This window comes from Tyto alba, unplaced genomic scaffold, assembly GCF_018691265.1.
Source record: "Tyto alba isolate M040663 unplaced genomic scaffold, T.alba_DEE_v4.0 Super-Scaffold_14, whole genome shotgun sequence".
Lineage (NCBI taxonomy): Eukaryota > Metazoa > Chordata > Aves > Strigiformes > Tytonidae > Tyto > Tyto alba.
Window position 1 is genome coordinate 51,133,146 of NW_024881276.1, and position 25,351 is coordinate 51,158,496.

General features: G+C 39.3%; 1 protein-coding gene across 1 annotated transcript; it reads right to left on the reverse strand.

The window, feature by feature from the left end:
* Window positions 1–7,865: 7,865 nt before the first annotated feature.
* On the reverse strand, window positions 7,866–25,344 carry CEP97 (centrosomal protein 97). Its single transcript, XM_042788974.1, has 11 exons — window positions 25,048–25,344; window positions 21,807–21,949; window positions 19,507–19,665; window positions 19,005–19,106; window positions 18,311–18,424; window positions 17,282–17,448; window positions 15,864–16,028; window positions 14,088–14,221; window positions 12,791–13,553; window positions 11,621–11,696; window positions 7,866–10,904 (listed from the first exon to the last, which is right to left on the reverse strand). Exons 1-11 carry the CDS (start codon window positions 25,100–25,102, stop codon window positions 10,188–10,190), a joined length of 2,595 nt encoding a protein of 864 aa, XP_042644908.1. The 5' UTR covers window positions 25,103–25,344; the 3' UTR covers window positions 7,866–10,187.
* Between the last annotated feature and the right edge of the window lie 7 nt (window positions 25,345–25,351).

Here is a 25,351-nt window from a genome sequence, read left to right on the forward strand (position 1 = left end):
AGCACCCTGCACCAGCGCCCTGTGGCACTTTCAATCTGGCAACAGGACATCCGCAATTGGATTTGCCACCACTTGTAAACACTGCATAAATTTGAGAATGCCTCTTTCCGAAATGTTCATCTGCTAGCAGTTGTTTGCATGAGCACAGGTTAAAGGCTCAATCTTATTTTTACTAAGGAATGCTTGGCTTTCTTGAAGCCAGGAACAGAGACAGAACAGCTGACATACTCCTGTGACCATAATACCTTAGCCATTATAAATATTAAATGCCTACTCTTATCTCCTGTCTCAACCCCCAGCAGCCATGGCCATTTTGAGTTGAGTGACCTCACTTCTACTTCTCCTTTCCCCGCATTACAATTGGTGATTGCCTGGGAGAAGTGGAAACCAAAAGTCTCAACAGGCACCAGATTAGTCTTATACATTGCTGGAATAAGAATTCTGGTTAAGAAGTGAAAGCCAGTTGACTGTATAAGCAGAACAATAAAAAAAAAAAAAAAAAAAAAACCAGTATCTTGAAAGATACTGGGTATTGATTTTTTTTTTTCCCTTTCTATATATAAAGTCTATCAATTTTATAGCAGTCTCATTTCTCTTCACCCTTCACAGGCCATGCAGTCCATCAATTTTTCCTACAGGCTCTTTAGTTCAAAGTGAGATCCAAGGCAAAACTATTCAATTTGTGTGCTAAATGCCAGGTATAGCCCATCTCTAATATAACTGGACTGATGTTGGAGCTGAGGGGATGGAAGAGGACAATGACAAAACCTGTGCTTTTCACAGGAAATAGGTACTGCTATGCTATTTCCTGCCACATTTTACATTTCACCATCCCTCAGCGATGGGAAGGGATCCCCACACTACTGTTCTTCATAAATTCTTCAATTATTGTAGCTAATCTTGATGAAAACCTAATAATGAATCAAATATGCTTTTCTAATCTCTAACATGCTAAACTCTTCTGCATAGAGGCCATAAACCAATCACCAAATATTTGCCCCCACACTCCGTAGAAGTGACCATGTAAAAGGCTGTTTGGTTTTAAGCTATTTGAATATCAACGGCTTTGGTGAGGTCTGTTCCACATGTAACATCTAGATGTCCTTAGACCCAAAAAACTACAGCTTCAGTAGCTGTTACCTTACATCCCTCCTGGCTTACCACATCAGAAGCACTTGGCAATTATTTTGAGATGAGTATGGAAAGATAGATAATGAAAAAGAATCAATCCTTCCTTATTTATTTTTCCAGAATTACATGCAGGAAGTTGGAAGTTATGCTGGGCCCTTGGCCCCATTGCCCTTCTCTACCTTACCTGCAAATAATCATCGATAATGCACAGTATATGAAATAATACATCTGGGATCACTAATCTGATTCTTATTTACAGGCAAGTGTTGGGGAGTGTTTTTGTTTACCCCTTGAGGCAAACTAACCACACATTTATACTTAGGCATGATGAAATTTAAGGAACAATGCATTGACAGAGCCTATAAAGAACACAACCCACCCTGTTCCTTTTCTATACACATCTTTAATCAGTCCCGTTTTGCCACATTACCCCTCTTTCATTTCTCCAACTATTATTCACTTAACACAACCATCTGGCATTGTCCCCCCGCAGTTCCTAGAACAGAGAATTTCACTCTGACCCTGCACAGAAGTTTGGCGTGTCCCCTGGTTTCAGGTGTAGCAACAACCAAGGTATATTTGATGCAGTTGGAAAAAGTCTTTTACTGATCTGGTGCTGCCCAGGGCCTTTTCACATCATCTAAACTTTGTAAAGTGATAAGAGTTTTTGCCAGAAGAGTCCTCTCCCAGATTCCTCAAGTCCTTTCCCATAAGGTTACAGAGAAGCTTACCTACAGGCACTGTGCAGCCTTTCCACTTTCCTTCTGCACCAGCAAACCTGCTGCAGATCCTCCCTCGGGCAGCCACGTGGGCCAGAGCACAGCTTCCCACCGCCCCCCACTCGGGCAGCCTCTTCCCCTGTGGGACTAACAGAAGCTTTTCCAGGGCTCGCTTTCCATTTTCCCCCCAGACAGTGGGTGTGGGCACAGCCATCTCAGCCAAAGGCTGCCTAGTGCACGGCCTGGAGTGTAACATTGGCACTGCTACACCAAAGAAGGGAAAGCATCAGGCAGCTATGAATATGAAAAAGCGGGTGAGAAGGGCAGCTTACCTGTCCTGCTAGTAGAAGAATAGCTATTTTGTGCGCTGAAGACTCTCACTACCTGTGAGTAAAGCCAGAGAATCAAAGACCAAAAGGACGGTCGGTCTGCTGTAGAAAAAGTATCGAGACTGCGAGCAAGCAAGCCACAGTAAGGAGAAGACAAGTGAATGAACTCCAACACAGGGAGCTCAGCACTACAAGACAGCCACGGAGCCAGTCTTGAAAATATGGGCTCCAATAGCACGTGCATTTTCCTTCAACTTGAAGGGGCTGTAGGAGCAAGCGATGGAAGGAAGAGTTCAGTCTGTAGAGTTTCTCAGTGTCTCATGTTTCTCCTCAGGTCCCACAGCCTCTACACACATAAGCAACAGTAACCTCCTCAGCTCATTTTCCATGCATTTCCCACACCAGAAAACGTGCTGCGGGTTCTTGAAGGAGTGGAGAGCTTCAGCTGGTGTGACAAAAATGGACAGGAAGAGACATCACAAAGGCTGCTGCCTGAGTGCAGTTTAGCACAATACTAACAAAACAGCCCTGGCTGCTAGACTGCTGTTCCTCACAACCCTGCATTGTTTGAGAATTGTTTAGGCTTGTGTAATGGTTCATTGCTTTCAGCACAACACATGAACAATTTCAACACAACATGCCACAGACTTTACATTTTCCAGGGCATCTTTCATAATCATGGGCTTTCCAGTTTTCTCAGAATAAAGTGTCCTGGAAGTCAAAAGCAGTGACTGGTTTCATTTGGGCATCCTGTACACAATTTTCTGCTATTTCTTCCCGTGGTCAGTGTTGCCTTGCACATATCAGAAAGAGCAGCTGTATTGGTTTTGGCTGGGATAGAGGTAATTGTTTTCATAGTAGCTACCAGGGGGCTAGGGTTTGGATCCGTGCTGGAAACAGTGTTGATAATACAGAGATGTTGTTGTTAGTGCCGAGCAGCGCTCACACAGCCAAGGCCTTTTCTGCTTCTCACACCACCCCACCAGCAAGTGGGCTGGGGGTGCACATTTTGTTGGGAGGGGACATGGCTGGGACAGCTGACCCCAGCTGGCCAAAGGGATGTCCCACACCGTATGGTGGTGTGCTCAGCATATAAAGCTGGAGGAAGAAGGAAGAAGGAAGTTACAATAGGATGTCATGAGGCACATGTCTGAAAATACCCTTATGTACAGGCAAAACCTGTGCCAAGCTATAGACAGAACATGAGCATGAGCTCCATCAGCGATACAAGTCAAGCAGAGGAAGCCCACATGTTAGAGGTCCATCAAGATCTCTATGTGCTGTCCCATGCAGGCCAAAGTAATGCTTCCTTCTACCTATACCCCAAATTGATGCATTATATCACCACAGATCCTTCACAAATGCAGCACTATGGCCTGAAATCAACCATGTACTGATGCAAGCTATACTTGGACACAGTGGTTTGTGCTTTCAGAGCTGTATCAGTACAGTTGAGAGAAGTGTTCACACTGTAACACCCGAGTGAAGGGGCAAAATACCTCACCTATCATCGGGACATGATGTTATATAGAATTAACAGGCATTTTTCAAACCACACTGTCACACACAAAAGAAACTCAGCTGCTAGCATATGTAAGGATTTCAGCCCATAAAATGAAAATTAACTATTTCTATCTGAACAAAATTGGGTCTATCCACTACATATATTTATCCCTTTCTTTTCAAACTTTAGCCAAAGATTTTAACGATCTTATTACAATTATGAATCAAAAACAGGGACAAGAGAGGGGCCTTCAACCTGAGTTTTTGAAGTATTATGGTTACTATCCCTACACCACACAGCATTTAAACTTAATAGTACAGACTTAAGGTCTTAACTCTACTCCAAGCGAAAACAGCACTGCTCTAAGAATTGAAGTGAAGCCACTTTAGCTTTGCTTATTTCTGTCTTTCAAATATCTTCACAGAAGAGCAAGAAGATTCTCACTTAAAAACCTCAGCTAATTTCTTCAGTGTAATGAAGTGTAAACATAGGGGGCATTTTTAATGCTTTACTAACCTCCATGTGTGAAATGACAGCTGAGTAAAAAAAAGTTTTTTTGGTATTTTTTTTGACCCCTTCTCCTCCTTTTTTTTTTTTTTTTATTTTTTTCTCCCACCCTTTGGAATGACAGTCCTGCAGTAAAACATTACTTTCATATGTATGAGGCTCCTGGGCTGTTTGTCTGTCAAAGCCTGAAAGATGTTTAATTAGTCTTAATTTATTAAAGCACGCAGCAGGTATCTGACTAAACCAAAATAGTAGGAGAGGGAACAACATGCTTTGCAATTGTATTTCTCTTGAGAATCCCATAGCCTTAACTCTCTTTCTAGAAAGTTCTGTACAGAATACTGCCACATCTTTTAGTTTAAACACAGTAGGGAATTAACACCACCACTGAGACGGCCAATGATAGAAACAAAGAACTGTAAATCATGAATACCCATTTCAGTGGCCTCTGCTAATCAACTGACCTACAAATTCAGGTACCCTACCGCAGTCTTACTGTCTTCAACACTAAAACAGTGGGCCACTAGATGCCTCAGCTGTACCAAGTGCTGAATGCTAATGCTTACCTTGTCATCATTGGTTTGCATTTCTATATTTTCCATCTCCAAAAGAACCCTCCAATTGTAAGACAATGACAATTAGCCGTACAAGTCAGGATCACGTACAAATTAACATTTTCAATAAACGTACAAATCATTTATTTAAAATTCAAAACTCAGAAGTACAAACAAAATATTTAAGAAACAATAAATCCAGAAATGTAAACACTTATAGAAAATATACGAACTGTACCGATTTAACCACCCACCATTCTTCACAAAAAATAGTGAAAAGTATAAAGACAAATCACTGCCTAATTGTTCTTGTTTCAGATTGTAGTTTAGAGGTAGAATACTACTGTGAGAGACTCAAAATTTAGTTCAGTAGAATTATGCTACAAGTGAATTTGGCCCATATACTTATAAAGGTAATGAAGCCAGAAAGAAGTTTCTTATCGAGAGCTCTTGGACAATAAAATTTGACATGGCACTTTCCAAGAGATAAAGCACCCTTCCCGATAAATACTGTTTTATGCTTTTGCAAGTAAAGGATCCTGTGCTTTTTCCATTACCGACATAAAGAAAGCACTTAAAAATACACAGAAGGTCCCAACTTTTCAGCAGGCATACAGAAAGCAAGTGTTTCTCAGTAACTTGTCCTAGAAAGCTAAAATGGGAAAAAAACTCCTGTAACTATGAAGAAAAAAAAAAAAAAAAAAAAAAAAAAAGACTTTTTGAAAGACTTCATGAATACTTGGATGCTTACTTATTTGGGTGGCACAGTCCTCAAAGGAAAAAACAAAAAAGTTTATACAACAGGGGAAAAAAAAGAAAAAGTCTCTTTTCCACTAGCTAAAAGTAGGGGAAGTAACCAGCTTTTACTTATTGTCATTCATCACCCTCCACTAAATGCTACAATTCTACCCTCTCAAGAAAAACTGTATCTGTGTGAGACACACTGTAACTTCAAGTCCAGTAAAAAGTACCTAGGTAGTCTCAAAGAAATCAATCTTCAATTTTTGTTCATCAAACAACCTGCTACAAGTAGAAATTAAGATTGGAATTCTTCAGACAATATATACAAATTCATAAAAACCAGGAACAATTTGCAACCTCAATAACATACAAACATTATTCAGAAAAAAGCCAAAGTAGTTTCTTATATACAGATAGACTGGCTGCTTAAGTGCATTATTTAAATTGCTGCATGCAAATAGTATAATCTATGGTTGTTTAAGGAACTTAACTATAAACAATTAGGCTTCTGCGATTTAGTTTAACAAGGACTTTCTCAAGTATTTGCTGAAAGATATCGGTGTTTTAGAAGCAACAAAGTAAGATTTGCAGTCTTAATGCCTTCTTGCTTTGTAGTACAAGAACACTTCTGGAGGTAAAATCCCAGTTTAGACAGCCAGTTCACAAGGACTCAACTTAAGCACGACCCTGCTGCTTTTAAGGATGTGAAAGCAGAGTTAGGCCAATGTTCAGTACCTTGTAAAAATTCCATCCTTGCCACAGGTACGTTGTTTACAAAATAGCACCACACAGTAATAGTCATCACAAAAAAAACCCAAATATTACATTTGCTGCATTCATTCAGCAGCTAAATCTCCCATGCATTTAAATTATGGTTTTAGGTACTAAAACCAGTTGCGACCATTAAGGTCAGTTCATGGAAGAAGGTAGAAACATAAATTTACTTAGTGTCATTAATGAAGCATTACCTTGCATTTCCCTTTTGTAAAGAAGTTATCTAACAGAGAGGAATCAATATAATCCAAACACCTGAAAAAAACAAACCTAAAACCCAAACCCCTTGAACTATAAAATGTGAACAGGCCTGCAATCATAAAAGAGCTGGTGTTGCCATCACAGACTAAACCTGAAAACACGCAGAAATGCATTTCCACCTTCCCCCTTGTCCCTACCTTCAGAAAAGCAGGCAAAAGAGTAATTTCTGCCAGACTAGCTGAAAACGGTTTGCATGTGCCAACCACCTCATCTGGGGTGAAACTACTTGTGTGGCACAGTTTAAACTGTTCGTCTGAGCTATATTTAGCCGATCTATCTGAAGCAAGTTAAAGAAGCACTTAAACTGTATTCACGGCTGAGCTGACAACGCTGCCTGACAAGTAACCACGAGGAAATCTCTTCCATCAACTCTGGAGGATCAGCCCAGGACAAAGTACAGACAAGCTTTCCTCCTATAAAGTACATTATTCTGTTGAATATGAAGCCTTGCAAAAGGAAGATGCTGAAATACATACAACATTAATACAGGAATATTTCAGACATGGATTTTCATATATGAAATTTCCATCATCTCTTAAGGGAGCTGTGCATCTCTATCCAGGTAAAAGAATATTACATACCTAGACTAAGAAAACTTATACAAAGAAGAATAAACGTTAAACTATAGATTAAACTATATTTCCATATCCTGATTCCTTGAGAGCTCAAAATGGACTGAAAGAAGCCATTTCTAAGTATGCATCCAGTTTAATTCCTTATTTTTCCACTCTGTCCCCCATTATGTCTTTCCCTGTATGTATTTTAATGGTCAGAATTAAATATTTTGTGTATATACAAACTAATTACATTTAATCCTGTAAAAACTAATCCAAAACTTCACAATTTCTTGTGATTTCTGTATATTTAGGCAACTCATCTTCTACACATGCAAGAAACTTCTCAGAACATCAGAAAAAAAAAAATCAGATTTCACAGCTTCTTCAAAAGAATAAGATAAAACTTATATGTCAGTACACACTTTGCTATACCTTCATAAAATAACCTTTGGATATACAGGTTACAAGTTAAAAAAAAAGCCAACAGTTGACCTAATCATTGGTTAAAATAAGTCATCTTGTGTTTGTGTTTGCAAGCCCTAATAACAAAGGAAACGTCAATAAACATCTAGGGCTTCCGTGAAAAAATAACACTCATCAAGTTTTCCCCCTTTGATACCTCCCAAATTAAAGTTGTTTCTCCTGTAATTCTGCAGCAAATGTGACAATAATACAAAATAGCAAAATATATATTGTCCCTCAGTGTCTTTAGTAAGTGAAACAATTTTATCCAGACAGTGGTCTAGTTTCTCCCAGGTCTTGCATATGCTAATAAACACTCTGCCACAAAAGAGAACTCACTGTTTTATTACACCTAACCACTGCCTCCAGAGTGTAAGGTCCAACAACTGTTTCACAGATAGAACTAATTTCCCTCTCAAAACCCAAAGAAAGCCTCTTTAGAGGGTTACATGAGATTTTTTGTTTATTTGTTTTTAATAACAGATTAACAGTCAAAGAGCCAAATCCTATGAACTGCAGAGATCTCCAAGCATGGCAGATTTAAATCCAAGTTGAGAAACTTCAGAGGACAAGGATATGATCATGTAAGACTAAACACTTCTTTGCACAGTTAATTAGATGTTTTGGTACATTAATGCATCCGTACTACTTTCAATACCCAGGCACACTCATGCTCTAAGAATAATGAATATGGTTACGCTACAAATGTGCTGTAATAGGACTGAGTTAAAAAGACAGCACATTAAAAATCTACCACCTCAGTTGCTGGGGGTTTTTTTGTTGTTGTTTTTGTGTTTGTTTTGTTTTAAATGTTCTCGTGTATGTAAGGCTCAGTCAAGTGTCAGCTTGATTGCTATGACAGCTCTTTTTTGAGAAGTTAGTGCCCTGCAACTTTTTTTAGAGGAGTGGGGAAAAAGAGATGATACCTATTCTATACACAGAGGTAAGCTTTATTCTTCCAAGGTGAACTTCACCACCGGGCATATGGCTGCTACAAGTCCAATATACCATTTATGTTCTAAATAAAGGCTATTTTGAGTCCTCAAGCAGATACTGGCCTCAAGCCAAACTCCTGAGTAGCTGTAATTTTCAGCTCAGAACCTAAAGTAGACAAGCAACCAAAGCTTCTACAAGAATTAAATTATTTTACATGGTAACATGGCCATAAGAGTCACTTTAAAACAGCACTAGTTGATTTTAATGACACCATAGCAGCAGAAGTTAACCTGTGGATTCAAAAAATTATAATATGCATGTCTTCATATCTGAGAAGTCAATATTAGCAAACTACTGAAACACCGGCCTTCCAGTACACATTGCAAAATGCAGTATTAGCAAACTGACCCCTAGAAGTCACAACGTCAATTTTATTTTACTAGTGTCCATCACAAATTGCACAGCAAAACAGATTTCCCTTGCCACTTGTTCAGTATACTAAGATACCTGATCTCTTACCATTAAAAAAAACAACATAGCAATGACTAGGCAAGATAAACACTGGGCAAACAATATGGTTTATAAGTAGAAAGCATATCCTAGGTATCTTAGCCCATTTGCCAACAGGGAAGAAATACAGCTTTTTACCCACATCTAATTAGAATGTCAAATACTGGACATACAGGAAAAAAACCCAAACAAACAAAAAACAAAAAACACTAAAAAACCCAATAGAGATGTCAATAAATAGTTTTAAGTCATGGCATTTGCTTTTAGTATTTCTACCTGTAGATAGAAGTAGTCATGATCCATCAAATGCACTAATGTCTTGAAAACCATGCAGATCCAAATCCCACAATGACATCAGCATCCTTATGGAGGCAAAACACAGGTCACCAAGTCTGCTGCTGTAACCCAGCAGTGTAGTCTTGGAAATGATGTTCCCAAATCACATGCCCTTTTGAAATTCTTATTTAGTAAAGGCTGCTACTGGTTCCACTTTGAGTCTTACCTGAGAAAGGAGGGAAATTCAACCCCAGGGCAAACAAAAGTCCAAGATTACTTGAAGCTCCCTAAGGTCTTGCCCTCTAAGTCCTTGTTTCAGTGCATATGTAAATGACTTAACTCCTAGCCAGTAGCTTCAAGTAAACAAAAAGAAGTCACTGACTGGATACTGGTTTCATGGAATGCATCTCTGAAACATGACCAAACTTTTCCTGTTGAAGTCAAAAGAAGTCTGAAAGGCAACTGCTTTCATCTTTCTCAGGAGGCTGCATCCATATACACACACACAGAGCCTATACTGATCCTGTTTCTTCCCATATTGTTTCCTTCTCTTTGCAAAGTAGGAACTCAGTGCTGCTTTTTAGAAAAAAATTCCAAGATTTCCTAACACATTCATTGAAGTGAATTTACAGGAAATACCATCAGCACCCCCAATCTTAAGAATTAATTTAATGGAAGCCAGTTATTAGGGTATCAGGTTTATGTTTGAAACTAAAGTGCATAATGATTATCACTGAGAACTTTGCCAATTTCAGGTTAGCATAGTTAGTGTCAGTCCTCAGCAACATCAATAAAATACCAATGAAAACACAAATTGGTAACATGAGTCAAAATCTGAAACAGCACGCATGAAAAATAAGTCTTGTATAAATGGCAAAAAGAGAAAAGGGAAATGGAATCCCTAGTCCTTTGTGGAACTGAGCCTACTATACAGTTATCCCAACATGCAGCATCTGAAATGAAGAATCACAGTCTGTTTGCTTTCCTTCTACTATTCCTGAATTCAGCTTGCAGCTTTCTGGTGTCTGACTGATTTCACTTCGAGCAGGGGAAGATGTGTCTTGAGAGAGATCTACAGAGACAGCGTCAGATGAAGACTCTTGGCTTTCTGCTGAAACAGCAATTTGTGGCCAGCTACCCTCTGTTTCATCGCTGCAATGTGTCCCTTCATCAGCCTCTTCCAGCTGCTGAACAGATTTCAAATACTGTTGTATTAGTCTGTTGTCCTGCTCATTACTAAAGCTCTCTTTACTCTGCCCACATTCCCCCTGGCCATCCTCCCCATCTGAGTAATACACTGAAACAGAATTGCCACATTGTTTGACAGTTTCCACTGAAAGAGAGCTCTCGGTTCCTTCCACCAAGCTCTTTTCAGAGCTATACAAGTCACTGGCATGAGTCTGATCAGCCATGGAAGAATGAAAACCAGAATCTGGGAACTGCAACAAAGACTTTTCCTGAAGAACATCACTAGCTGGAACTAACAAAGCAGAACTAACATCTGGTGGGGTTTCTTGCTCAAGTGTGGATGATTGAATACATGGTTCAGATGGACAGACAGCACTGACTGAAGGGATCCCAGGTTGCCAAGTGGCACCTAAATTTCGAGTCACTGACAGTTGCCACTGTTGAAGGGATTTAACCTGTAAAAGTACAGAAAGAATTTCATTATGAAATGCAACTAAAAGTACTTTGATTTCTAGAGTATTTCTTGTAATCAGCAACAAAGCTCTAGTATAAAATTTAAGATCAAGTGAACTAACAAAAGGTTCACTGTATCTTTAGGAAAAATATGTTCTTTTCACTGTTAAATAATGGCTTTTAAACCTAGATGCCCAACATTGACAGAGCCCACAAGCCTCCCTGTTCAAGACCTTGAAGAAAAAGGAATCTGCTCTTAAAATAAGAATGCGAACCTTTATGAAATAACCCATGCTTAAAAAAAAACAGTCAGACTTATTTCTGGAAGAATAACTTATTAGTATTAATAACTCTTCTACTTTAGAAGTGAGCTGCTGACAAGCAATGTAGTTTGTCCTGGACATCTAGCAGTCACATCATTCTTCACACTTCTGCTACATTAATTTAGCTGCCCTTGCATTTTGACCTTCTCCTCATACCAGGCTATAATTCAGCCTTTTGTTACAAAACCAGTGTTCTTGCACTAATACTTCTGAATGTTATTTCCCCTCAGAATACCAGTATAGCAAACAACATGGCAGCTAGATTCTAATAAGCCACCCAAGTCATGACTGGAAAAAACGAACCATATTGACTATTTCTTCAGGATCTACAGTATGAAATAATGCCTTCGAAATTCACATGTAAGCAGAAAAATTAGAGGACTAAAACTATTTACCTGATCCCAAAGAAATCTAACAGCTTCCTCCTGTACAAGCCTCTGAATCTTATCTTCTTCTCTTTCTTTTCTTAGTCTGCAAAAAGACACATCCAAATTTATGCAGCTTAAATAAACAACATTTGGGTAACAAGATCAACAAGGATGCATAAAAATGCCTATTTCTATAGCAGCACTCTTGAAAGATACAACAGACCCTAACATTAAGACATTACTGCAGTCTGGCTTGCCATCAATATCCAGCTGCAGATCTCAAGTTTCTTTTTCAGAGTCACATTAAAATTCTGCTTCCTTTCGCTGCAGCACATTTATTGACTTCCCAATACTTTAAGTGTCTTTTTATAAACTGAACCCGAGCTCTTCATTTCAGGTAGACATGCTTCTTTTTCCTACACAAAAATACCCCTCAAAATAGTGTTTCTTTATTTCAAATTATGCTCTCCCCAACTGACATCGTTTGGATGTAGGTATGATGTATAAGCATTGGGAGTTTCTAGAGGCTCACTGAGGGCTCAACTTGATGCAGAGAACTTCTGTCACTTGTGACAGTAAAGAAAAAGAGCCTGTCAGAGGACCAGTTCCCAGGCTGATCCAGAAAGATATTAACTAAATCTGCAATTTATATCTCCCAAACTGAGAAACTGTGGTAATAACCTCTTCCAAACATGGATTCATACGATAAAAAAGCAAAAACCAACCAAACAAAAAACAGAACTAACCACAGAATCACATTTTGAAATTGTATCATGGAAGGCAGAGAGTTCTTTTCACTGGTAACAGAGGAATGACTTTCAATATGGACACTTCATTTATAGACTCTAATTGCTAGGAGATGAGTTAAAAAAAAAGGAAAAAAAAATATCACACTTAATTTCTAGTTTGTTTCTATTTTGGTTAGGCAGTGAAACATGCAAGTCCTGCTAATGGAAGAATAGAAAAATGTATTCTAACCCAAGACAGTCATCGAAGGTATTTCGAGAGTATAAGCACAGTTATGCACATAGCTGTTTATCTTCCAGGAAGTGATCTTCTCCTGTAATCACAGTTTTATATTACTGATGCTAGGTTCTACTGTGAGCAGTTACATCAAGACCCATTTATACCTGTTCTGAAATATCCTGTAACAGTAGTTATACTTAGATTTGAAAATACAGTATGACATCAACTTACTTTTGTATTTCATCAGTTAAGCAAATGATGTGCTCCTGCATTCTGTTCAGTCGAATTTCATATCGCACTTCCTTGGCGCGGGGATGGTGGTTCCTTGTGTAAAATCCTCTCCAGCAGGCTTGAAGCTTGGTAGCTGCTTTAGTCATTCTTTGCAGTTCAGTTGCACCTTGATCGACAACAGCTAATGAATCATAACCTTCTCCTGTCATCTGGTCAGGACAGAGAGCTGCAATTCCCAATTCAGCACCTACTGAGGTGCTGGGGTGACTATGCAGAACCTGGTCTTCAGAGGATGCTGATGAGTTGCTAGTATTAGCAGTCAGGCAAGCTGTTACTGGATCAGAAGGCAACAGCACGCTCTCTTTGATATTCCCTTGAGTTTCCAAACTTCCCACTGCTCTGCTCAAGTGCTCTCTGTTAACACTTGAAGCTTCTTGCTTGTTATCTCTTTCTCCACTATTAACATCTCTCACACATTCGATCACTGTATCATCATCATTATCATCATCTTCTAGGCCCAAATTGATTCCATGTATCTTCAGGTCTGAAGTAGGAGACACTGGAGACAATCCTGAAGCAACTGGCATGAAAGTAGACTCTGAGGATAAAAGGCTGCTGTTTAGTTTGTCTTCATCTGTCTGTATATCTTCAAGGTATAGATCCTTCCGAAAACTTCTTTCAAGAAGAAAAGTGTTCTTTACTGCATAGGAATGATCATCATTTGTACTTGGTCCAACCCAGGAATTCTTCTGGATCATAGGTTCTAGGTAAGAATAAAGCCATATTCAAAAGTGTCTTACTATTTCAATAACATAGCTTCATTTAATTCATAGGGATTCACAATTTGGTTTAGATAGAACCCGAGTGTATAAGAAAATCTAAAATGCTAGTAATGATAACCATTATCTCTATATAGCAATAACACAGTAACTACTTATCACAGTAACATCCACAAACTTTGCAAATACTGGGTACAGTTAATTGCACAAACTGCCTCCCCCTGAAGAAGTAACACTATTATCATATGGAACAGTCAAAGTAATTACTCTTTATTTTATGAGATTGTGCCTTTCAACTAGCAATCTTACTAGCATTTCAAGACATGAATAAGCATGCAATGTATTTTTAGAAAACAAAGTATAACTTCAGTTGAAAATCTCCAAAAATTAATAGAATAAAATAATAACAGGGCCTTGTTCTGAAATCCTCCCCACAAAGTTATCTATGTTCAAAAAAAAAAAAAAAAGTATTTCCGTATTTCCACAGGTTAGATCACAGGCGCAGATCAGCTTCTTACCACTTTCAAGAACTATCTGTGGTGGCTGGACTGGACTGCTCTGTTCATAAGTAACTGCCGGGGTTTTGTTGGGAGTAGAAGATGTAGGTGGTCCTTCGTTTTGGTTTTGATGCATCAACTGCCTCTGGTGGAGCCTAAGCACACGGTTCCAACAGATTTTATATTTCTTTTAAACTTCATCAGTACAGAAGACATCTAAAAGAAACTATCAACTACTTCAAAGGAAACAAGTGATCAAACCATTCTAAACAAGAGACTAGTTATGCAGAACCCTATACCTATAAGACATTAACAGGACTACTCACAAAGTAGGGGATTGCACAGACTGCTCCTATTCCCCTTCCTCCTGCCCCTTTTTCTTTGTTACAAAAAAAAAAAAAATTCCAACATGCAATTCTGACTATAAACTGAAAACTATTAAGTATTTCTAGACACAAGGAAAGTATGGGGATATTGTACAGATCTACTGCAGGATACATCATGCTTGTATGCATAGAGGAGTTTGAGGAATGGAGGGAGTGTCTTTAACATTTGAAAAAGAATCAATCAAGGAAAGGGGGTCTCTGTTACCAAAGGGACAAAATCCTAATACAAATCAACAAACATTGCCACAAATATAAAATCATCCTTTATAAACTGATAAAACACACAGGTTGTTTCAGCCCAGGTAAATTCAAAGATCATGAGGTAAACATCAGAAAGTCCAACTGCCTTATAAAACACATATGTGTGTGCATATATACATACTTTTTTTTTTTTGGGGGGGGGGGGCGGGGGGGTGTTGTTCTTTTGGTGAAGACTTTAATTTTTGAAGAGTTATATTTTGCAAGCCAACTTGACGTTTCTTCCCCAGAAACACTGTGTGAATGTCAGAGCACTTAGCTAAAAATTCCAATGCCAATATGTTTTAGTTGTACCTTCTTCTCTGAAATGGCCCCAACATTTCTGTAACTTCCTCCTGGAGGTCAGTCTACACTAAGTATACAGTAGCTCCTTCCAGTTACTCTCAGGCTTCCAGCCCTTTTGATGAGATGCCACCCTTCTGCTTACCACAACACTTTTGTTTACCAACTTTCTACCCACACTATGAGACTATGTAACCTGCTCCTTTGAACTGATTTTCCTGCTCTTGACCCTCTACAAAAAAAGTCTGTCAGTAGGTCCTGGGGAATAGGGACATCTGTAGCATTTTGTTTTCTGGCTTTTATTCGGTATTAGTTCACCTTTTCATGGGAGGAGAGTGCACCATGGTAACTCTCCTCACCTACTTGCATAGACCTTAACAACACAGCTACTGCTGGCAGAACCAGCAGGCTCTACAGAGGCCTCTGCTGACAGATCCAAGGTGCCAGATACAGAGATTGTAAGCTACAACACTGGGAACAGTGTCCCTCAAAGGATAACCTTAACTTTAAAACCAAGAAAGAACACACTAACAACAAAAAAGTGGCTAATACACCAGTGTACCACAAATGTCTTCATGTACAATTAGAACAAAAGTTATTCTAAGCTCCTTTCTAAGGTTTTCCTCACTTCCTCCATGGCAAAACAAACAAACTACCTACTGAGATTTTTTTTGATCACAGACTTACATGGCACAGCAAGCAGGAAAACACTCTCATTGCCCTCTGGGACACATCCTGTACCTCCATTACTCTTCCCATCTCCAGCCCTCACCGTTGCTTTGGAACACTTAAAAGGAAATCTTATTATATCTAACACATACAATTATGTTCTGAATTATGTTCTCTTAACAACAGAGAAACAAGTTCTCACCTTTGCTTACTCAGTATTTTTTCCAGTTTGGCATCCTCTTCAGTCTGAAGACCATATGTAGATATAAGAGGACAAACAGTAGCCAAGTACTGGACTAGCTGAACATGCTGTCCAGGTCGATACGATCTTCCTTTACCTTGACTGTAGAGCCATTCTGCTTTCAAACTGTTAGGAAGGAGAAAAAAAGGTCACCATTAACGCATGGCATAAACCCCCTAACTGTCCTTTGATTACTGTTCTTCTGTTGGGTACCTAAGAGCTAACCTACAAATCTAATCAAAACTTCCAACACGTGCATTGCCCAGAGGAGCTGTGAATTTCATCACTAGAATAATGAATAAAGTATTCCCTCACGTAAGCATCAGTGAAAGAAAAAACCCTGAGCAAAACTGTGCAATCTCTGCTTTGTCTGTGTGTAGTCTTTGAGCAATGAAAACACATTTGAATCAACAATCACCAAAGCATTCACAGAAAAAGAAAAGCTCACAGAAATGCGCAGAATAGGCACAGAGAGTAAATCTTGCTGAAACTATTCAGCAACTGAAATCTGTTTTTAAATTAAATGCTCTTCAGTCTGAGAACATTTAATATAATATACCTACAAATAATTAAAATAATACAGTTAATATAGAAAACCCCCTTAGTCATGAAAAAAATGTCTAGAATTCTTACAGGCAACTATTCGGGAAAGTCATAATATGTTATGGTCAAGCAGGAACAAAATTGGTTTACCTTTGACCAAAAAGGCAGCTTTTAATTTTCATAACAGGGAAAAAATACATTAATAACCTGCAATATGCTAAAGTATTGGACTAGAATGTGTTTATACTGGATAATATTTATGCTTGGACTGTTCTGATGTCATGAACTTGAAGAAGACACCTCTACTCTCGTACAGATATAGTGATTGGCCACAGTGATACAGTGACAAGTGATTTGAGCAAAATATTTCACTAATTGATACAAAAAAATGACAAATCTAGAAATGCCCATGCAAATCAGGCCCTTTACAAAAGGGCACATTCGAGCTTCCCCTAAACTAGCAGTTTTAGTATCTGCTGATTGTCTCATTCTGCAAAGTCCAATAGGCTGTAAGCTTAGAAGGGGTAACAGACCATTGATAAATTGCTACCATGGTTTTGCTTTGTAGAAGTGCTACTGTGAGTTGAGCAGCCACACAACATCTTAACTTCATACTTCTACTTAAATAAACTTGTGAGCTTACATAATAATTCCAGTGTAACAGATTAAAAATTTAGCAAAAGCAACAATGTTAATTGGCTTGTATCTCATATGGCCATCAGCAAGCAGAATTTCAGATCATTAGCGCCTTCCCAATTTTTTATTACATGAAAACGCAATTTCAGCTCAGCCAGACTTTATTTAATGATTTTAGAGACTTAACACTATTATGTCACCTTTCCTTCTGAGAAATCACATATCCATCAAGAACTTTAAGGTTCAGACACCAGCTGACAATATATGGTCTGTAGTCAAAGCCAGGGATAGAAGGTGTGGCCATCACACAAGGATTGTTCATAATTGACAACTGTTCCAATTGATGAAGAGAGGTCAGGAAAGAAACCTTAAGAAAATAAGATATATTTGTTAACTGAAAAGAGCACATTAAATGCTTACAGAACATACCACATTTGTCCTAGTTACAGCTAGGCATCTCACACAAAACAACATAATTGCAAATCTATTGAAAATCACATTTGATTTTTGAACATGAACATCTTCAAAGGACCTTCTATCAACTACTGCCATTTTCCTGTTAATTCTCCTGTAAATACTACAGCCCTTGGAAAGTATTAGTTTCTCTTAAAATCTGGGAATAGACCTTCATGTATAGAAAGGTATAGTATTTCTATGATTCTAGTTCACTACAATAGGCTTTGAGATTTTGATAAAAAGGAAAAACACAAAACAAACAAACATACAAAAAAACCCCCAAAAGAATAAAGACAAAAATCACAGGCAGAATATTTGTTTCTCTCATATAGTGTTTGAGAAAGAGATTAAATAAGACATCGACCCAAATCCATTCAGTTGCAACAAGTGCAATTCAAAACTCTGTTCTAAACAGAGCAGCTGCAGAAGCCCTCTGCAGTAGTTAATCAGCTCAGCTTTTAACTTTGAAACAATTATGAAAAGCTCTGTATGAATTTACTCCCTAAAGTATTCTTCTGACAACCTTGAATAATATAAAGACATAAAATAAAAAAGGCAATGCTTCTTTGAAGGATAAATTTCAAAAGGCATCATCTAAGTTTGTGCAGCTAATGCAAGTATAGTTATTACATATAAACTATTAAAAATTACTTCTGTCAACATGGGTTGCTTCAAAGAAGAGAGCCCATTTTCAGTTACATCCTCAAAAGAATTATCCACCTATCTTCTTTCAGTCTCCCTAAAGACAGGGTGACATATCTTCTACATCTTACCTCATTTAAGTCTCTGATTTCATTTTCTGCCAAAGAAAAAACAGTCAGATTCTGAGGTAGGCAAACAGGGGCAGTGCGAAGTGAAGTTATAATATTTCCATGCAGCAAGAGAGTCTATAAAATAAAAACATGGTGATGAAACGTATGTTTCATCAAACCCCCATATTTCTTGTTCAAGCAATACCTGCATAATACACACAAAAGAACTATAATTAAGACTTTCTGGTATCATCAAAATTTTTCATTCCAGCAAGGGAAGACTAATTTTTATACTTTAGAGAGAAACCTTCTCATGATAAAGTGCAGAACTGAAACACAGTCACAATTACAAAAAAAAAACCAAAATGTATTTGGAAACACTTTTTCTCTACAGTGCGCTCATGCTGAAAGAGTTAAAACTATGTTTTGTCACAATTCATGACATGAGACAAGAGAATGAAGAGCTATGAACAAGATCTCACCATGTTATCTTTATCAAAATCATTAGAGTAGTTATAGAAAAACCACTGCCTCAGTTCCTGCAACTTGAAAACAACAAAAAGAATTCTTACATGCTTCCCTCTAGAAATTAGTGATTAATTAAAACGCGTTAAGAACTAGTGTTTGAATAATGAATGCTTAAAAGGCAGTAATTTTCAAACCAAATTTCTTTATGCAAAGAATGTAACAAAACCAGAGGTAAAATAGCACCTACTTTCAGTGATGTAAGCTTGGAGAGATCGCCTAATTGAGCTATGTTATTGTCTGACAAATCAAGATGCTGAAGAGACAGACAGGAATTGATTTGTTCAATGGCCTACAAAAATAAAAGTAGTCAATTACTCACAGTAAATCTTTTCTAATCATTAAGTAAAACCAGGTACCGCTATAAATTATTTTGAAAGCTAAGAAAACCAAATAAGTAACCCAAAACAAAACCCATGTTTTTACATAGTTTCATTTCAAAGATGATGATTCTTTTGCTATTTTGGGAACTATTTACCAATTCTCATTACATTTTGATATAAAATCTTTAATTTTTTTCCTACACAATTCTTGTTCAAAAGCTGCCCTCTTCTGTTTCATAAACCAGTAGCCAAATCTTCAACATGTGTTCCAATCAAAACCAGAAATAGATTCAGATTTCTTTGCAGCATTTCACAAATTTCTACAAACACTAGGATTCTGGAAAAATGTATTAAGGCTAAATACTTTACCTTAAGGTTATTTCCTGCCAAGTTCAGCCATTCTAAGTGCACCAAATCCTTCAGCCCTTCCACATATCCAATACTATTATGAGGCAAGTTTAGCACCCGGAGCTTAGTCAGTTTTGCTACACCCATCATTCGCACCAAACGATTGTTGGCTACAGAGAGCTGCAGATTGACAGACAGATAAAAGAAATAGTTTTAAGTATTAAACTGCACAGAGAGAATAGGATTTTATTTTTAGTGGTTAAAAATCTAATCCAACAGGAACTACTTCCATCTACGTATTCCATTTTCAAGCAAATAACACACAGGGAAAACTGCAAGAGCCAGGAAATAAACTACTGATCAAAGAAAGTGGTCTTCACAACTCACTTGGCAAACTTAAGAGGAAATCCTCTAAGCAACAGCTAAATAAAAAGAGAATGAATGAGGAATCATGTCATATGAAAATAGGATTTTAAAATCAGAATTGCCAAATCATTGTGCAAATTGCCGCACTATTCTTGGTGTAAAATCATACCTACTGTCAATAGGGCAAAGGACAAAATATATTTCACGTGATTCTCAGAAAGGTCCTGTGCTAACTGTAATAGCTCAAACTTTTTAAAGGATAAATCCTGATTAGGCATACACATTAATAACATGACCAATAAGCTGGCAGACTGGTGAAGGTTTAGTTGTAGCAACAAACCCCACCTCTCACTAGAAGCTATTAGGTGACTTCAAGTCTACCTGGAGGCACTTCCAGTGACAATAAAGGTGGACTTGTACAGCTTTATCACGGAGGGATTAATACTCTGATTTTTGCAAGCACCATGCACGCACTTAACACTGTTATCACTAATATCCTCATGAACTGCCGCGATTGAGAGACGGGGACCCAGCTCGATGCAAGTCAGGATCTACTTTATTGAACACAACAACCAATTTTATATTCCAAACAGACAAAGAGAGACACGTGTTTTAAGCTGATTGGCACAATGGTTAATCACCTAATACATATTACAAAAGTTGAGCTCATGATTGGCTAATGTCTAAGGTCAGCTTGACTTTTTCTGCAGTTAATTTTCTGCTAGCTCACAGCATTCTTCTCCTTAACGACTTCTACTCCTGTTTCTATAGCACGTGCTTATCTCTAGTTAAGAAACCAGCCCTCCTGGAAGAAATCGTCCTTAGCCCCAGGGGTGTAACAGTTTGCTTACAGAGTATGCAAATTACGAGACGCCAAGTTGAGCACGTCCTTGCTGCTAGAAGGAGAGACCAGGCTGCCCCCGACAATGAACTTAAAGGGACTGATGCTAGTATTAAAATTAAGGATAAGCACCAGCAACATCAGGGCCTACATGAATCAGTATGCTAACATGACTACATAGATCCCTTCCACTTCACATTCTTTCATTTGCTATTTCTATTTTAACCCAATCCACGCAGCTTCTCTTCTTGTAAATTTAAAGCTACTAATCATCTTCCTCTGTGAAGAGTTCTGAAATCCAAATGGAGAGAAGAGTCCTGAGAAAGTTGGAGTTGTTCAGCCTGGAGAAGAGAAGGCTCCAGGGAGACCTCATAGCAGCTTTCCAGTACTTAAAGGGGGCTACAGGAAAGCTGGGGAGGGACTATTTTCCAGGGAGTGTTGTGATAGGGTGAGAGGTAACAGACTTAAACTAAAAGAGGGTAGATTTACATTAGATGTAAGAAATAAATTCTTCCCTGTGAGGGTGGTGAGGCACGGGCACAGGTTGCCCAGAGCAGCTGTGGCTGCCCCCTCCCTGGAAGGGTTCAAGGCCAGGTTGGACAGGGCTTTGAGCAACGTGGTCTGGTGGAAGGTGACCCTGCCCGTGGCAGAGGGGGGTTGGAACTAGATGATATTTAAGGTCCCTCCTAACCCAAACCATTCTATGATGATACCATGAAACATGAAAGGTATGCATGTCTGCATGTTTACAATTACAGAGAGGAAAGATAAAACCGTTATTTAAGGTTACAAAGCTCAAGTATTCAAAAGCTAAGAACTGCCAAAATTTGGTTTATCAGTGATTTTTCTAAGTGTTTTTATGACAACCCCCATTACAATTTATTTATTCATTTTTAGTTACCTAGGTAACTAGCAAAACAGCCTCTCCCACTATCAACTGTAGAGCTACACTGAAAACAAAGCTTCCTATTTTTGTTAGCCATCATTTATTTTTCTATGAAGACAGTAACTGCTAATGTACTTCAATCACATAAAATGGCCTTAAACCAGAAGCACTTTAATTAGCATCACAGTACCATTATTTCATAACAAAATCAAGTCAAGTAACACTGACCTGCATCAGATTCCTGCATTTCTCCAAGTGTTCCAATTTAATTATCTGGTTTTTGTCCAGAATCAGAGTGTGAGTATCAGCATCACAGGGTAAGGTTGGACCCAGTTTTTGCAATCCTTGACCTGACCAGTTGACTACCAAGCCTTAGAAGAAAAAGGAGAAGAAAGGAAAGAACAAAAAAGCCCCGAAGTCAACATTTTATGTATGAGAACATGTACTGAAAAAGCAAAGCAAGATAAACATATCTGTTTTATAATACATGAAGCTAATTTGCAAATACAAATTAACTTTCTTTTCCATGCAAAACTGAAACAAATTACCTCAGGCCAAAGACATTAGAGTAACGTATCTAGATACTGGAAGATATGAATTCCAGGCCCCATCCCAATAAAGACTTCTGGGAACGTCAGTAACAGATCTTCTGAAGGGGGAAGTAGAACAAAATTTTGGTAGCTGAATTTAAAGGTGTGATCCTCAAAACATCAAATTTCAAAAGCCCCCATATTTTTAAATTCTTCAAATACTTCAAGTTTTGAGCAGCTTGACAACTACCTATCTATGTGCAGGCATTCCATCAAAATTCCTGCTTGTAGGCAAACCCAGAACGTGCCTAGCACATATCTGTAGGATCACACTCCACAAAAAACAACAACCATACCTGTTACTTAAAAAAAAAAAATTAAAAGGGGAGGAGTCTGGAAAAGGGTAAGCATCACCCATCCTTTCATCAGTCAGAATGTGGAAAACCTGATGAGAATGCAAACCTACAAACCTTACCTTCCTGTAGAGTTCCATCAAACATCCTGCTAAAATATTTGAAGATTAGAGCACTTCACGCATAAATGTGAAATAATCATGTGATAGTCCTCAATCAGAAGAAAATAAACAGTCTTATCGTAAACAAGTCCTCAAAATGCGTTGAATAAAAGCTTGCAGTTTTCTCTTTTTCCCCCCTTCTCCATATTTCAAAGGAAATATATTATTAGCCTATACCTTTATTTTGAAAGTGCACTCTAGGTGCAACCTCAAAGAGAAGTTTCAGCCTATGAAACCAAAATCGATACCTTGCTGTTGTCAGAAGTTGCATGCTTAAACTTCAGAGAACAAACGAACTTACAGTTCAACCCTCTCTTTTAAACTTCCTATCAGACATTGTAAGAAATGCTCCCTTTTAGCAGTTTGGCTGCTACAAAACCTAATCTTAAGTATTTATTTAACTATCTTAACTTATTGGGCAGGGAATGTCTCTAATTCAGAGCCAAAGATTCCACCCCAAGACATCACTGGCCAAATCCCTGAGTGCTTGGGATTTTGGTGCTTGTACCCCCAAATTGTATTAATAGGCTAAATGTCCTATATTCCAGCAAAGTAGCTAGTGAAAAGTCAGAACAAAGAACCCATTCATATAGCCATACCACAGTATTGGTGACATTCAGGCAGGAGAAAATTGTAAATAGGGTAGCATACAATTTAATTAATGGAACACACAGTTAAAACATTCCATGAAAAAACTGTTGCTATATAAATTTACAAGGAAAACATTTGCCATCTACATGGAACTTGAATCACTGGGTACCCACTGTGACACCTGCTAATAACAACTTTCATATATTAAACCTCTGCTGGGTGTTTCACATACATGCAGCATTCTAGTGCTTGGTCTTTTCTTACTATCTGCTCAGTAAATAACACTACCTTTTTCAGCAGCATAATCCAGAATAGTGTTCTTACCCTAACATGTACTATATATTAATATTCTTACAGTTTGTAAGCTTTTAATGTTTAGTTATGCTAAGAATGGAGACAAACACTTTTGGTGGACCATTCTGTCAACTCTAGAATATGCTTTTCTAAGCAGCATCTCTGATGACATTTGCTACATTTACATTGCTTCTCAAATCCACAGCCACCCAAAGAGCTCTGAAGAACAGCAATGCAGAGCCAGCAGTACCAGAAACAGTCACACTCCTGGCTTTGCATGTTCAGGGAGAAGGTACTGCATGTTTCTCCCTTAAGTAGCTGTCTCTGCAACCACTTGGTCACTTTAACAGAGAAATTTTGCATCTACCCATTTATTCACGGGCTTGTTACAAAAATTCACAACTGGCCCATGCTGACCAAGGAGAGAGAGGCTAGGGCCCACAGTATGGAATTACAAGAGTAATACTTTTATTCATGCACATGAAGTGTACCATTCAAACTGGGGCACCCGGAATGTGGTTTTACACATGGCTCTTTATACCTTTCAAGTGCTCAGCTACAACGTGGTTTGACTAATCATTACTTAACACACACACATATGCTACAATTTACAAAGAAACTGTATTTTTATGGCATCATCATCCACCTGCTTCTCTACTGACCTAAACATCACTGGAGTCAGTCTTGCTATAGTTACTTATCTATGATGCCAGACAATGGGAAGGTTTCACAGAGGTGTTAGAGAAGCCAGGATGCTGGTGCTATCTCAGTTGTCTGGACGCATCCTGTACCCTTTGTGGGCAGCTTTAAGATTTAGAGAAGTAAAGGTCCCTATTTCAAGTGGGTCTTTCTTCCTCATAAGCTGGTGATGCTTGCTTAAGCATGACTATTCAGTATACATACATACATCTCTTAAGAAAGTTAATAGACTTAATGCTGTAAAGACTCATTGGTATAATACTTTGCGAATGAGATTTTCCTAACATGCTCTCAAATACCCAAGAAGACATTCCAGAATTACCTATTACTCGTTTGGCAGCTATGTACCTCAGAAGCTCACAATTTTTACTCCGGCCTCTGCTCACTCGCTGAGCCCTTAATGCCAGACGTGCGTTATGATAAGGCATAGGTCCTTTCAGACAGATTCAGGAAGCAAGAAACTGCACCCTCGCCCCGCGTCGTCCTGACCGCGTCCAGCCCCCCTTGGGGACCACCGGCGCCGGCCGAACACGGGAAGAAGCGCGGAGAGGGAAGCAGAGAGCAGCCAAGCTGTCCCCTCACGCCCCAAAGAGGGGGCAAGTTCCCGCCCCCCCACACCGCCACAGCTCCCCCGAGGGCCGCGGGGGCTTTCGGGACTTGTAGTCCGAACCCCGCGCCGGCGCAGGGCGCACGGCCCTCGCGGCACTACCTCTCCCAGCGGGCGCCGCGCGCCCCCACCCCTCCGCCCGCGGCACAAAACGGAGACCCCAGATAAACCCCCGCCCGCCCGGCCCCCAGCGCCCGCAACCCGGCCGCGCAGTCCCCGGTGCTTCCCCCGTACCTCCTCCAGCCGGCGGGACAGCCTCAGTTCTGCCCGCAAACTCTGTCGCCGCCATGCTTCCCGCTCCCCGTCGCCGCCAGGCAACAACCGGGCGCCGACCGGCTGCTCCGCTCCGCGCCGGCAAAACCGCGTCTTTTATTCTCGGCGGGACGAAAGATCCCGTGCGCGGGGCCGCCCGGCGGGATTTTAACCGCAGAGCGGCTAGGCCCGGGCGGTGCGAACGCTGCCGCAGAGTGACCCCCCCCCCGCCCCTTCTCCGACCGGGGAGGCGCGGCGCTGCTCACCCGCTCCCGCCAGGCCTTGC

Excerpts from the sequence above, each read along its gene's own strand:
- CEP97 (XM_042788974.1), bottom strand. The coding sequence starts at position 25,102 with ATGGCGGCGACAGAGTTTGCGGGCAGAACTGAGGCTGTCCCGCCGGCT. Across the intron at positions 19,666-21,806 it reads AATGCAGGAATCTGATGCAG|CTCTCTGTAGCCAACAATCG; the intron begins GTCAGTGTTACT and ends GTCAATCTGCAG. Across the intron at positions 11,697-12,790 it reads TTAACTGATGAAATACAAAA|ACTAAGAAAAGAAAGAGAAG; the intron begins GTAAGTTGATGT and ends GTCTTTTTGCAG.